This window comes from Poeciliopsis prolifica, unplaced genomic scaffold (assembly GCF_027474105.1).
Source record: "Poeciliopsis prolifica strain line A6 unplaced genomic scaffold, Auburn_PproV2 SCAFFOLD040, whole genome shotgun sequence".
Classification (NCBI taxonomy): domain Eukaryota; kingdom Metazoa; phylum Chordata; class Actinopteri; order Cyprinodontiformes; family Poeciliidae; genus Poeciliopsis; species Poeciliopsis prolifica.
This window is the reverse complement of record NW_026562415.1, coordinates 2,560,441-2,575,498: the sequence shown is the minus strand read 5'-3', so window position 1 is coordinate 2,575,498 and position 15,058 is coordinate 2,560,441. Positions and strand designations below refer to the sequence as shown.

The 15,058-nt window shown below is 37.6% G+C and overlaps 1 protein-coding gene across 1 annotated transcript in view; it reads left to right on the top strand.

The window, feature by feature from the left end:
* The window catches only part of cacna1c (calcium channel, voltage-dependent, L type, alpha 1C subunit), a 176,698-nt gene that overhangs the window by 131,478 nt on the left and 30,162 nt on the right, over positions 1 to 15,058 (top strand). Inside the window, exons 12-26 of the mRNA XM_055054866.1 lie at positions 1,168 to 1,258; positions 3,810 to 3,836; positions 6,324 to 6,484; positions 6,613 to 6,686; positions 8,404 to 8,555; positions 8,643 to 8,844; positions 8,957 to 9,077; positions 9,293 to 9,407; positions 10,395 to 10,512; positions 10,598 to 10,667; positions 10,914 to 11,046; positions 11,153 to 11,282; positions 13,521 to 13,580; positions 13,970 to 14,076; positions 14,482 to 14,496. Coding sequence (XP_054910841.1) covers positions 1,168 to 1,258; positions 3,810 to 3,836; positions 6,324 to 6,484; positions 6,613 to 6,686; positions 8,404 to 8,555; positions 8,643 to 8,844; positions 8,957 to 9,077; positions 9,293 to 9,407; positions 10,395 to 10,512; positions 10,598 to 10,667; positions 10,914 to 11,046; positions 11,153 to 11,282; positions 13,521 to 13,580; positions 13,970 to 14,076; positions 14,482 to 14,496 — 1,576 coding nt within the window. The remainder of the gene's footprint in view (positions 1 to 1,167; positions 1,259 to 3,809; positions 3,837 to 6,323; positions 6,485 to 6,612; positions 6,687 to 8,403; positions 8,556 to 8,642; positions 8,845 to 8,956; positions 9,078 to 9,292; positions 9,408 to 10,394; positions 10,513 to 10,597; positions 10,668 to 10,913; positions 11,047 to 11,152; positions 11,283 to 13,520; positions 13,581 to 13,969; positions 14,077 to 14,481; positions 14,497 to 15,058) is intronic.

The following is a 15,058-nucleotide window of genomic DNA, read 5'->3' as shown; positions in this document are numbered from 1 at the left end:
TGAACTGACAGAAGCAATAAAAAGCGATGGATCATTTCAAATCAGTCTCTCAACCAGCCGTCTCCACATTCTTCCTTTTCTTTCTCGCTCAATCTCTTGTCATCTAAACCATCTTCAGTACTTCCATTATCGTCTCCCCGTCCCACTTCACTGTTATCGGTTGTCCGTTCATTTTGTACTTGTTTTTGGAAAAAAAATATATTTTCCTGTTATTACCCATGAATGTGTTTCATTTTTCAAAGTCCTTCCCATCACCTCAATATTAAATCATCCCTCTATCCTTGAATATCATCATTTGCGAGCCGTTTTATTTAATGCAGAAAACAAATATGCGGCTTAAACTGCGCTCTCTTATTACCAAAAGACATTTTAATTTAGACTCAAAGATGAGGATGAACAGAGAACATCTGATATCATAGCCCTCTCCTTAGACTACAAAGAAACTACAAAGTCACTCTCTTTTATGTTTAAGAGATGAATGCACGGCAGCTCTGAAAACAATTATATAAGAGCTTAATAAAACACTTGTATGTAGGGCCAGTTGGACCACTCTAAAGGTACAAAGTCCAGACTTGAATCTGTTTGAGAATCTGTCATAAGACTTGAAAATTTATGCTCACAAAGGCTCTCAGTCCGATCTGACCGAGCTTCAACTATTTAGCAAAAAACTAAAGTGGCCAAAAATTTCCATATCTAGATATGCAAAACTGGCAAAGACAACATTTAAAACTCGCAGCTGTAATTGTAGCAAAAGGTGGTTCTACAAAGTACTGACCCAAAAGGAATGCATCCGTGACTTCTGAAGGCACCAAATTGAATGTAGGAGAGTCTGAGTAATGGGAAATAAATTTATGCATTCCACACTTTATTATTATATTAAAAACGGTGTCCTTTTTCTTCCTCTTCAGCATTATTCACTATTGTTTGCTCTATTGTGGAAATTCTCTATAAAATACATAAAAGTTGGTGGTTTAAAAAGAAAAAACAAAAAGTTTAATCGTTTTGGAAGCTACTGCCAACGTGCACTTGAAACTTACATTTTATTTCCATGTAAACGTTAAACCCCCTGCACATTTATGCTGCTATACAGCTTTTTTTTTTTGTTTCTTCCTGACTCATTCTCATATTTTTCTTTATTTTCCTTTTGTCTTTACCCATTTCTCTCAGTGAGCATGCCAGCCAGTGAAAACGAATCAGTCAACACGGATAACGCTCCCGGGGGAGACGTGGAGGGGGAGACCTGCTGCACCAGACTGGCGTGAGTACCTCACCCTCTTACACAAACAAACACACACACACCTCTTCTTCAGCTCTCTCAATCCCCGACCATCATTCCCATGGAGGACTCCTCACCTTGCCAGGATTTTTGTCTTTTCCACCAGCTCTGCTGTGTCAGACATGGTGCAAGTGGCTTGGCTTGCCTCTGTCCTTCATTGATCTAACTGAACCTTCATTGATCTAACTGAACCAGCCTTAGCCTTATAACTCATTGTGTCATGCAGGCATTCATGCACCAAAGGCTCTTGGGTAAAGGACCAGAAGGTCGTCAATACACGACACACAGATAAAACCTTAATTATGGTGAAGGTGATTCAACTCAAGAGACAAATAACCGCACATTCTGTTCCCACAGGGGCCGTTTATTTATTTATTTTTTCTTTTTCAAAGTCTATGAACATGACCTCTGACCTTTCTAGAATAACACTGCCAAAACTTAAAGACTGAAATATATTTTTACGTGGGTTTTCTGACGTGAGTACGACTATGGGATGTGATTGATTCCTCTCTCTGTGTTTCTGTCTCTGCCCTACCTGAGTTTGGCCGCTGAAACGCTTTCTTCCTCCCCTGTGGGAGTTCACAAATGGCTGACTCACTCACTCCTGCTATCCCCGGATGCTTTTCTTGTGATTTTACATTATTCAAAACAAACGAGATGCTTTCTTTCTTTGACGCAGGGCCTCACAGGAGCCGTGACCTCCGGCGAGCCTCTACTTTAGCATGCAAAAGCAAATCCAAAACTGTCATTAATGGAACAGGTTACTGGTGATTCCAGAGTAAAACTATATGACACAAAAACAATTTGCTGAACAAAGTTAGAGAGCCTGTTTAGATGGCCTTTTATCTGTACGTTCACTATTTGTCTGTTATTATGCACTTGTTGTGTTGTTTGTGTTTTATACGTATACTGTCAAAATGAATTAACCCGGACAGAAAAACTAAAATACGAAGAGTATATAAAAATATAATATAATTTCAGCGCAACCATAGAAGTAAAGTTTATTTAGAAAACATTCACCTGTCCATCCATTTCTCTATTTATCCAGGTCTTTGTCCTTCATCAGATTTTCTATTGATCAAATCATTCATCCATCCCTCTGCCATCCAGAAATCATTTAATCCATTTATCCGTCTGCCTATCGACCAATCCATTTATTTATCCATCCATCTACCAGTCTGTCTTTTGATCCATTTGTTCTGATTTTCACCTATCCATTCATTCATCTGTCTGACCACTCAGTCTACCCCATTTATCAATTCTTCCTTCTTGTTTCACATTTAAAACCTGACCTCTGTAGAAATATTTGCTATAAATTTGAAAGTGATTTTTTGGGTTTTTTTTTTGTAATGTCTAAAAAGAATGAAAAAACAAAACGGGTCATTTTGGTTTTCAAACTCAGTCGTCAAATTTGGTTTTATTAGTTTGATCGCAGGAATGTTGCGACAGATTTATGAACTCTCAGCTTGTTTTTTTAATGACCTAACCGCTCGGAGCCACTCAACTTAGTATACATGGAGGAAAGAGCTGAGAACTAAATCATATCAGACTGCAATAACTTCTTATGATTTACATTAATCACAAAAGTATGTGCCATCTTGATTTTTTGTTGTTGATTTGAAGATTTCCTTTTTTTTCTGCAACACTTGGAAAAACTATAGAGCTTCCATTGACTGAAACGTTACATTGAGTTTTCATGCCAGATATAGAGTTTTTCCTGGAGGCTTTTTCCCTCCACTTTTTTTTTTCTTTTTTTAAATGGGACTTTCAGTGTTTGTCAGTTCTTCTTCGCATTGCCAGCAGACAGGCCCTTGGGGTACGAGCTACTTCAGCACCTGCTGATCTCTTCACCGAGACGGACAAGGGAAGTATGCACTGTCAGGTCCCATATCCAGCCAGTCAGTCATTCTGTTCGTTCTTTCGGGCCGTCAATAAGACGCTTCATTGTTTCCGTCAGCTGTTCAGTCAGCCAGTGAGTCAGCTGCTCCATCAGTTCATCTGATATTTGTCAACCAAACCAGAGCGCAAATACAAACATCTCACAAAAAAATAGATTTCAGATTGATTCGGCAGTTATCAATTTAAGTTTGTGAGCTATGGACGTGGTTTTTCTCCTTCTCTCGTCAGTCACAATGTCCTCCATACTATCTTGTCCTCAGTTCTCCTTGTTGTACCTTTTTCCTGTTACAGTGGTGAACAATCAATAAACTTTCTTTCCATTGACGAATTATGTTTTTTTACACCACAGCATTAATTTTGTTGGGCTATGCCCAAGATCTAATATGGCTGCTTAAACCTGGTCCAATTCACCATTTGGCAAATATTTTCTTTGATCATCTGCAACAAAATTCTTACCTGTAAAATATGCAAAACAAGTACAGTTTGATCAACAAACATATGCTGCAAATCGTTTTACAAAAACAGGGGAAGCTATATTCCCCTTTATCCTTTTCAAATCACCTCTGTCTTGTGTTTTTTGTCTGTCTGTGTGCTATGTGTTTTTGTATAATCCATTTTGTTTTCTGTGTTCCAGAATTAGGATCTCCAAATCCAAGTTCAGGTTAGTACAAGTTTACCATAGTCTTCTCATGAAGTCGTACTTATTTATTGGCTGTGAATGTGTGTTAGTGTCTTTGGGCTTGCGTACTTCTCTAGAGAAGAACAAAAAGAAAGGAAAACAGGACAATCGAAAACTAACATGATCAAACTAATAGAAACTCTCTGAGCTCACTAATTACAATAACATGATTAGTAATAAATTAAAACAGGCATTTCATTCACAAAATAATCTATACTAATTCCATGACATTTAATCTAAAGTTGGTAAAGTATTTACTCTTCACAAAAAGAATTGTGTCTTTTTCAGTGTCTGACATTTTCTGTTTTAAATCAGTTGGAAAATAGTGATAAACTAAATCTCAGATATTCTCACTCGTTAAACACATAGAAATAATGTTACCAATCTTAACTGATGTAAAAAAGTAAAAGTTCAGTCTGATTTAATTTTAGACTGCTTTTTATATTTTACAAGATAAAGCTAAGTTATCTGAAATCCCTCTTTTCAACTCAGAGCTTAAAATACCTTGATGTAGCACTATTCAGAGATGTCCATAATTTTAATTTCTTATGTTGTATTATGTACATCGAGATATCCAACACAAAGGTTTATTAGTGAAGATATTCATTATGCTAAATGTTTTAGCTCAATTACACTGAGTCAGGGTGTGTTTATGCTCATGTTGTGTTGTGAGTTGTGTCTTGTGTGGGCCATAAGTGAAAGCAAACAGAAAGAGATTAAATCCTGGTAAGCCATATTTATACATTTAGTTGGTCATAAATACTTCTGCACTCTTACTTGTATGAAAAACAGAAAGTGGGCAACCAATCAGATCTGACACCTTTATGAATACAGTAATTGATACGTTGTGTGGTATTGCATTCATCCCAGTGAAACAAAAATGGTTCGTCATGGTTATTTATGCCGTTTTCTCATGAAGCCTAAATGTCAAACTAAATGTTATGAATACTTAATCATTTGCACAGTTCTGATGTTTATAGTGGACATGACAATAAAATGATTAAACACCTTTAATTGCTTCTCACAATATCATAGTCTAGACTAAAAATTACCCAGATTTTCCAGTGTTTAGACAAATTAAAAACAAGGATGCAAAACACAAAAGAAGCACTTTTTTAAAGCATGGATCCATCCTGCCTTGGATCAACCGTCACGGGCTTCTGATTGTGCTTTAATGGTTTGGTAAATATTTTCTTGAGTCTCTTAGTACAACTGAGAATTGTGTAAATGCCACATCCTTTATGACCTCAGTTAGTCAAGGTGGATACTTCCAGCAAGATAATGCATAAATCTGAAATAATCTGAAACTGGTTTTTTGAGTATTACACTGTCGTGGAAGCTTTTGGAGTTTTCCAGTGACCTCTATGGTAAGGTCCAGTCCAATAGAAGACCTCAGGGATGAAATTGCAATATGCTATTAAGACAATAAGGACCAAAATGGATATTTCCAACACCATTATGAATCCAGACAGGACCTACAGCACAAGGAATTAGATCATTTTCTAACAGAGAATGGGGTCCAAACTGCCACGAGAAAGATGAGCCCAATAACCTATGTATAGAACAAAGCAGTGTTTTCATAAAACAGTGTTTTTGCTTGAGGGAATTTTTGATGTTTAAGCATCTATTCAAGGAGGTGCATATTAAAGCAATGCATTTTAGACACAAAGTTTCTTTCACACTTAACTACTGCCGCTGTGAGAACAAGTAAATCCCCTTCCATTGCCTTCACATGTTTTCATGTCACTTTCTCAGAACAGGACAATTACAAAATTACTGTGGAAAATTGTTCCTATATGGGAGGAGATGTAAAATGACCCTTGTGCGACCCATTGTGCGGGGAGTAGAGTAGATTGTTTGCGAGGCGTGAAGCTGGCAATTATCAGAAACAATGACAGAAATTTTCCACAGTGGACAGCAAAAGAAAGTGAAGAGGAATTAGTCCACACGACAACCCAGGAACAATTAACTACATCATTTAGGCTCTTTTCTTTAGTCAAAAATACAGTTCTCATTTGCAGATAACATACATTTAATTTTAATGTCAGTCTGCAAGTGTCTTTTCCCTCTTTTCTTTAAATGGTCTCTCCATCTCTGCTACAAAGCTCTTCAAGTTTGATGCTAGTATGAAACACCTTTGATGACTAACACTGTTCCACATCTCTGCTTTAAGACAGATAGCCACAGGATATGGAGTTGATGTCAACTCGATTCTGTGATCTGACCAATTAACTTTTTCTTCTTCTTCCTCTTCTTCTCCACCACTGACTGCCTTTCTCTCTATTTTCATGCGGGTTGTTCCTTATTTCCTCATTGGCACCATATTTCCCTCCATCTGATTCCATGTTTTTCCATATTCTTCTCATATATTTTTCTTCACCCGTCCTCTGACCTATACCATCATCCAACATGTTTCCTCCGTCTCTACCCTCTCCAATCTTTCCTCACCTCTCAATCTGCCTTTCTCAGTCGCTACTCTCGGAGGTGGAACAGGTTGTGTAGGCGAAAGTGTCGAGCAGCAGTCAAGTCCCAGGTTTTCTATTGGCTGGTCATCTTCCTGGTTTTTCTCAACACCCTGACCATCGCCTCTGAACATCACAAGCAGCCTCAGTGGCTAACAGACGTGCAAGGTACATCGCGCACAATGTATACATCACATGTAAAAACACAAATCATAGGGATGAAAATATTGAGTGCAAAATTATTCTTTTCATTTTTCTAGCTTCTTTTCATCTTCTAATTTTGTTCCTGTCTGCAGATATAGCAAATAAAGTATTACTAGCACTCTTCACTGGTGAGATGCTCCTAAAGATGTACAGTCTAGGTCTACAGGTAAGTGGTGCCAATGCTTTATAACCACTAACTTCAATGTATTTTATCAGTATTTTGTGGAATTAGAGCATCACAAAGGGGTGCATAATTGTGCACCATGCCATTTGTTGTGCTATTAGGTGTGAAGTGAAAGGAAAGTGATAAATGCCTTTGAAAACAAATTAAATTTGAAATGTCTGTCAAGCATTTGAATTCAGCAACCAGATGGCAAAAAAACTAGGCTATACAGAAATCTGTTGCTTGCTCCCTTCTGTTAGGAAATCAAGGTAGATATGGTCATGGGAATGCATAGTATACATTGGATCACGACACTGTAGTGAGTGTGCATAGGCCTGTTGTGGTAAGCAATAAATCAATTGTTATAATGAGCTTGATCATTTTAAGTTGCGTGCTTGTTTGTTTTTATCATGCATCTCTCTAGCAAAGAGACTGGATAATGAGACGTTTTAGCTGCTTCCTTCCTTCCTTTCTAGTTTCCTTAGAGTGAAGGGCTCTTTGTACGTGAAGTGACAGAAGGTCAATGAAAAGCTTCAGTTTTCTGCCACTAAGGCACAATAGAAACAAAAGTTGAACAGTTTTCAACTTTCGTTTTGTCTTCTCGCGAGACTGCAGCTGCGCATCTAATGGTACAACCTCAAAATTTCTCGTGCATGTATTTCACCAGTTGAGTGATTGTCACTCACCACGCAAATTCCTTATGAAACGCAGAGGGAGTGACATCACCTCCCGTGTGTCAGGCCCATAAGGAGGAGTGAACTCTCGCATCAGTTATTGGCCAGGCTCATGGTTTCACACCACAGAGCCCCCGAGAGGGGGAGAAAGCAAAGGAAATGCTGATTTAGAAGCCAAACATGACGGTTGCACTCTGGGAGCAATTCGTGGTAAATCACTTTACCTTTGGAGCAGATATGTTGTAGAACAGCACCAACTAAACATGACAATCCAACAAACATGTATCTAAACCTAAAACATGCAATGCAGGTTTTCCAGTTTGGAAAAAAAAAAAAAATTCAGTCAACAGCTGGTTTTGTCTTACTAACAGTCCACAATTACGAGAGTGTTTAATCGACAAACATAATACGAAAAGGCCAGTTCAAAATAGCTAGCTTAATCGCATTGATCTCATTGAGAAGCCAGCATTTCAAAAAAATGCTGCAAATATTTGACACCCAGTATGCAGGAGTAAGTCTGTTTATTTTTTTATCAAATTTTCAACAAAAGTTCCGGCAATGTATCCTGTTTTTAATGTCCGAGCCTAATGATTAATATGTTGAGAAGGGCAAGTTTGTTTACAGAGACTTCATAATTCATTTTGTTTTTGGTTTGTGTGTTTATTTTGGATATTTAAAATGTCAGTGCTAAATGTTCTTTAGAAATTAGTTTATTGATCTTAGAGTGCATCTGCACTGTTAAGCCATTTATACTATTAGTAAACAGTGGTCTCAAAATCCCATCATTTATCACAATAATTTCTGGGGCAATTAATTGCCAAGCAAAATTTGTTATGACATGCCTAGATATTTAAAGCCACTGCTCAGTTCAGTCAATTTTACACAATAACCAACAACTTTACCCTGAAGAGCTGCAAGTTGCAGATCTCTGAGTCTACTTAAAAATAAATAAATTACATTGATGTTTGTTTTAATGTGACAAAAAGTTAAAATGTTTTTGTTTATGAGCCAATTCTAACCATCTTCCCTTTCTTTGCACCCCACAGGCGTACTTCGTGTCACTCTTCAACAGGTTCGACAGCTTCGTCGTGTGTGGGGGAATACTAGAGACCATTCTCGTAGAAACAAAGATCATGTCTCCTCTTGGCATCTCAGTGTTGCGTTGCGTACGCCTGTTGAGAATATTTAAAATCACAAGGTCATTACGACTTTTACGACATTGACTATAGAAGTTCAGCCCAACATTTTCCAGGCAAACACCGACAATCATCTTCTTTTCTGATAGATACTGGAACTCTCTCTCCAACCTCGTGGCCTCCCTACTCAACTCCGTTCGTTCCATTGCCTCCCTGCTGCTCCTGCTCTTCCTCTTCATTATCATCTTCTCCCTGCTGGGCATGCAGCTCTTCGGGGGGAAATTTAACTTTGACGACACCAGACGGAGCACCTTTGACAACTTTCCCCAGTCTCTGCTCACTGTGTTCCAGGTGACAATACTATTTTTTTGTTCATGGTCATATCAGTGTCCATTTTGTCTCACCTTTGTTTGGCCGGTTTATGCATTCTTCATGTAAAACCACTCTATTATTTGTTCCACAGATTTTAACAGGAGAAGACTGGAACTCTGTTATGTATGACGGCATCATGGCGTATGGAGGCCCGTCTTTTCCTGGCATGCTGGTCTGCATCTACTTTATCATCCTCTTCATCTGCGGAAACTGTATCCTTTTCTGGCTGCAGACTATCAGAGTCGTGCCATCGTGTATACACACAGTGGAATTTAAATGAATGGAGAAGCTGCTTTTTGCCCAGAATACATTTGTGCAAATCATGGCATTTTTACAAGATTTGTACTGGAATGATTTGTGACCAGTCTCGCCTGCTGCACCGTCTCATCTCTTAGGTATTTATTTCTTACATTACCCCTCTGAACAGACATCCTACTGAATGTCTTCTTGGCCATCGCTGTCGATAATCTAGCAGATGCTGAGAGTCTGACATCGGCTCAGAAAGAAGAGGAGGAGGCAAAGGAGAGGAAAAAACTGGCCAGGTAAGATGGAGAAAACCGAGAAACCAAGAGATGCAGCAAATGAAAGCAGAAAGAGCAAGAAATGAGACACGTTTGATGATTTTCAAACCCCAAAAGAGGCTATAGAGAGAGAAAGCCTAAGAAATGTGGCAACATAAACTGCTGGATACTGGAAGTCGGTGCTACAAGAGTTAGCACACACAGATGTATCAAAACAAGAATCTGCAACAGTTTTATCCCTTATGTTTAGCCACTCCTGATACAGAATTTAGCACTGTGCTTGACAGGCCAAAAAGAGGGCGTTCCCGAGTGTGTAATTTCCTTTAACCTTAGCTTTGTGTGCATATGCACTATGTGTGTGCATGTGTATATACAAGCATGCAAATAGCTAAAAGAGATAGAGGAAAACACAGAATTAGTTATTCTCAATGTGCCATACAGTTCAACCACTCTGTACTTGTTTGGGGGTAGTTTGCAGAAATTACTGCATCATTGCAACGTGAATGGCAATGATCAGGTCTTCGGTGGTACTAAAGAAATCCAAGTTATTTTATAGCACATGCAGTAATTTTTGCAAAACAACCCAGACCCAGTACTGATCACATAAATACTGTACAGTGAGTGGAGTTCATTTCTATTAGGATATTGAAAATCCCTTTTTTATTGGTACTAAAATGTCTGAAGACTGAAATTTTAGATTTTTATTGTGATCCATAAGAAAAGAAATATTTTTAAAATGTCACTTATAGTTAAAGAAATATACAAGTTTTGCTTTTAAAATTTAATAAAAAGATTTGTTTTCTTTTTTTTTTTTTTTTATATTCTAACTTGGTGTCACTCAGTATACCGGAAAACATTTTCTCTCCCTTCTGTCATTTCTGCACAAGTTCCTGTTGTGACCTTAAATGTGCACCACTGTCCTGTCATCTCTTCGTTTTTACACAGTAAAAATGCAAATCTATGATTTAACTTGGAGTAAATAACAGTAAAATATTCTTTCTTTATCAGGCTTGCCAGTCCAGAAAAGCGTCATGATAACGAGAAGCCACCGATAGAGGAAAAGAAGAGTGAGAAGATCGAGTTGAAGTCCATCACTTCTGATGGAGAAACCAACACTGCAACCAAGGTAATTAGTGACATAAAAGAGTTAAGCTACAAATTTTAGTTAGCAAAATTAGCTGATGAATAAATGAATAATCTGTACTTTATAGATCAACATGGATGACTGCTGTGGAGATGAAAATGAAGAGAAGAACCCATATCCTGTGAATGATTACATAGGTAAAGTGTACAGTAAGAAAAATACGCCTGACATCTAGTAGCTCCACAACTCGTTCTATTTCTAGAACAATGGCGCAAACCAAGCTGTCAAACAATTGTGCTTTTTCTGACATTTTGGTAAAAAAAAAAAAAAGCCTTCATTGCCAACAAAAATAAAACTGCCATCTCTCTCAGCTCTTTCACCTTAGTTTCTGTTAATCTATTTTTCTGTTTTCTTTTCCTCCTTTTGCCCAACCCTCTCATTAGGAGATGAGGATGAGGATGAGCCGGAGATGCCAGTGGGTCCGAGGCCGCGGCCGCTCTCTGACATTCAGCTGAAAGAGAAGGCCATTCCCATGCCTGAGGCCCGCGCCTTCTTCATCTTCAGCCACACCAACAAGTAATTTGATGCTGTAGTTCTGCCTTTCATTTGTTTTCTTCTCATCTTTCTTTTCCTGTTGTCGTTTGTCTGCTTCAGTTCGTTTTCCCTCCGTCTTCCCCAACAGATTCAGGGTTCTGTGCCACAAGATCGTCAACCACAACATCTTCACCAATCTCATCCTATTCTTCATCCTGCTCAGCAGCATCAGTCTGGCGGCAGAGGATCCGGTCAAGAACGACTCTTTCAGAAATCAGGTGGCAGATTGAGTTATAAACTCGACTTCCTCTTTACTACTTTATCATCTTATTTTCTATTCTGTGCCAATGAATTTTCAGTTATTGTCTGTTTCTTATGTTGGTTAAATATTCAGATGAATATGTGTTGAATATGCTTAAATTTGTCTCCATCTTAATGCACTTCTCCCTCACGTTTTTTTAAATTACATCATACGTCTTAATTATGACATAGGATAACTGAATGAGGTTGTGATCCTCATTCGGGCCATTTGACTCTTGAAATGTAAAGGACTACAACTTCCTGCTGAGATTTTATAAGCAATCAGCCATGCCGATTATGCCTCTGGAGATCAGCATGTCTCATCCTCTGCTCTGCCCTACATCCTGACTTGCATGAATGAGACCAGAACCAGAACTCGAAGGGACTTTACAGATCCCTCCGAGGATATAAATCCCTTTGGATCCCTCAGAACGAGCTGGAGATCGTCACTAAGGAGAACGTTAAATTTCTAGACAGGTTACCACTGACACCTGATCTTAGACAAGTGAAGGATGAAAGGAAAAACAAAAATGGGAATTCTTATTGATCTAATAATTATTTTATTGCTGTATGTATATATTTTTACATATGTAATAAAGTGTAGTCAGATTATTCCATCTTGGAAAAAGATGGAGGCCTTGGAGGCCTAAAGATGATATAAAGTAAACTCCCTGACAGATTCCAGTTGAACTTGTCATAAGTTCAATTCAGGAGAAGTTAAATTTACAATTCATGAACCAAATAATTTCTTAGACTCTTTTTCTTTGCCATGTTCTTTAGCTTAATCTGCCGTTGTTGTGATTTGAACCTTAGGCCCTCCACTCACATGAGGAGGAAAGATGCTCATCAAGCAAGGCACTGACTGATGTCTTTGTAGCGTCATTAGCGACCCACACATATATTAACTAAAAGGATAATAGCTGACAGAAAAATATAGACAAACTAAACTGTTTATGTCTGGCCTGTTACACTTAAATAGATTGCTTTTAGTACAGTACAAAAAAATTCTTTTCTTCCACTTTAACGCTAGCTTTTTTTTTTGTTTTCCTTTCACCCAAGCAAGAATTATAACTGTAATCTTTGTTTTGTACATATACAAATAGCTTACTTTGCTTTAGTTAACCTTCAGTTAGCCACAGCTTTGTGCTGAGGTGTATTAAAACAATGCCTTTTGGCCTCAACTGTTGTGTTATAAGAAAGGAACAGAGACATTCAGCCTCAAGCGCAAGCTCTAAAACTACAAAGTTATTACAGTTTGCCCTTATGAGGCAGCTGCATTTATTAATAAAGCCTTGCTGTGTGTTGTTTATACAGCTTATTATTTATTTAGTGTTTATGGTGGTAATTGTGCTGTGGTATAATGGAAAGGCTGAGCGCCATGAGTGTTTTATCTGCTCATGTACATTGTTTCCTCTCTCTGTCAGAAACATGCATCCCCTGGGGCCAACAAGGATCCACTTTATAGTAGTTCCCTGGCATTGGCACATATTACAGCTAAACAGGGCAAGCACTTAGCAGTATTTAGAGATTTAGAGAGTTGCATGCATTTTAATCTGCTTGAATAATTTTCTGTCTCTTTTTTGAAATAAATCTTGACAAATGCATTATAATATTAGTTTATGTGGAGCCATCAACAGTGCTCTTTTGGATTATTGTTACCCATTTTAATCAACAATTAATCAGTGAAAGGAAAAAAGAAGAGGCCTACTTTTCTTCAAAATTAGAAAAGACAAGCAAACATACCATTTCAATAAGGGAAACATGTTGATCTTCATAATCAGGAAATACCAACTATACAATTGTTATTCATCCAAATTTACAAAAACCAAAACGTATATCCGGTACAGGTATCAGCGTCCATTTAACTGTCCAAATATATTATTTGTGAGCAAAGTGTGAATGCCTTAAAATATGCAAATATGTTCTTAACATATAATATCCTCTCAAAATCGAACGCAATCCATTGCAGGGGCAGTATAGCAAATAATGATATTCCAATGATGATTGTGATTCAACATTTTATGCAGCTCTAGTAGAACATCAGAAAGATAACATTTAGGTAAGAAAAAACCTCACTGTTGGAGAAAAAAAAAGTTACACTTTCATTACAGAAAAAGATTAAACGACTATAAAATATTTCTGTTTACTCCAGGAGATGTATTGGTTATGAAGATGAGACACGCACAAAAAAAAACAACTTTCTGTTGTGCTTTCAGATCTTGGGCTATGCAGATCACGTCTTCACTGGACTTTTCACCATTGAGATCATTCTTAAGGTAGCGTTTACTGGTGATAACATACATTTTGGAACTTGCCAAATACTTTTGACACTTTTTTTTTTGTCACTCTTTCCAGATGAAACAAGTTTAAATATTTCATACAGAAATACTTTGCATAAATACAAAAGCACCACCAACTATTGTTATCTTATGCCAAGGAAGGCTCCCCCCCCGCTTCTTGTTTTTTCTATTTATGTTAAAATACTAAAACCTTAAGGAAGACTTTATAACCCAACTCTGATCAATGTTGCCAACATTGATTCTCATCTGCTCTCTGCAGCGGAGCATGATGTCTTGCTTTTGAGATTCTGTGAAAGTAATTAGTTCCAAATTGATCTTTTTCACATAAAGGAACATGTCAGAAAACATTGTCTGTTTAATTGCAGATGACAGCCTATGGAGCCTTCCTCCATAAAGGTTCATTCTGTAGAAATTATTTCAACATCCTGGACTTAGTAGTGGTCAGCGTTTCTCTCATCTCTTCTGGAATACAGTAAGTGCATCAACAACTTTTGCTTGGCATGTTTAACAGTCTTAAAGAGTAATGTTTACGTATCATAACTTCATCATCATTTAGGAAGCAATGCACATGTATATCAAGGCTTAATTGTGTTTAATTTTCTAACATCTCACAAAAGATTGGCGATGACTGCATGAGTTGTAGAGCTAATTCACCTGTATGTAGCAGCTTGACAACAATTTGAGCCTGGAACTCTGCCACACTTCACATTCACCTTAACTTTGTCACACAATATTACGTCAGACCGTCTATCCCTTTGTGATGTTTATTAAAAGGATGTTTTCTGCTCCTTACTTTCTGTTTCTAGTCTAATAACTCCTTTAACTGCTGTGATGTTTAATATGCTATGCTACACTCTCTGTTTCTAATGCTTAATAGACTAGACTTCTCGACGTAAGTCCACATTAGTGTGTATTGATAACCCCTTTAATAGACCTTCACCTCAACAGTGTAAAGTTGTCACTCTTTTGATTTGATATTTCTATGGTCTTGGAGAGTTTAGTATGTTGCAATGAAAGCCTGATGGGAAAAAAAGTAACGCAAAAAATTTCAAGCACATCCATTTGTGCTTGGATGTCTTATTTAAAAAAGTTACAAAAAAACATGACTTGGTGCTAAATTTATGTCATAATATGTATTTGCAGGAGGCTGCATAATTAGTTTTTTGACCATAAGAGTTTTTTCAGTGATTAAATTATCCTGGGTCTTGGATAAATTAAGCAGTCCCCTATTTTATTAATATAATAGGTCAAATTCATTCCTCCTGTTTCTGAATAAAGGCATACTCTCCTGGGCCATAGAAATTACACGTGAATGTTAAACTCTGGGTTTTCTGCCTGTTAAAGGTACTGAATGAGTGTGTGGGATTTTTCATGAATGTATCACAGTTGAATTAATTGTGATGGTGCTGCATTTTATTGTGCCTGTGGCTCTTACAACATAGCACTTTCTTCTT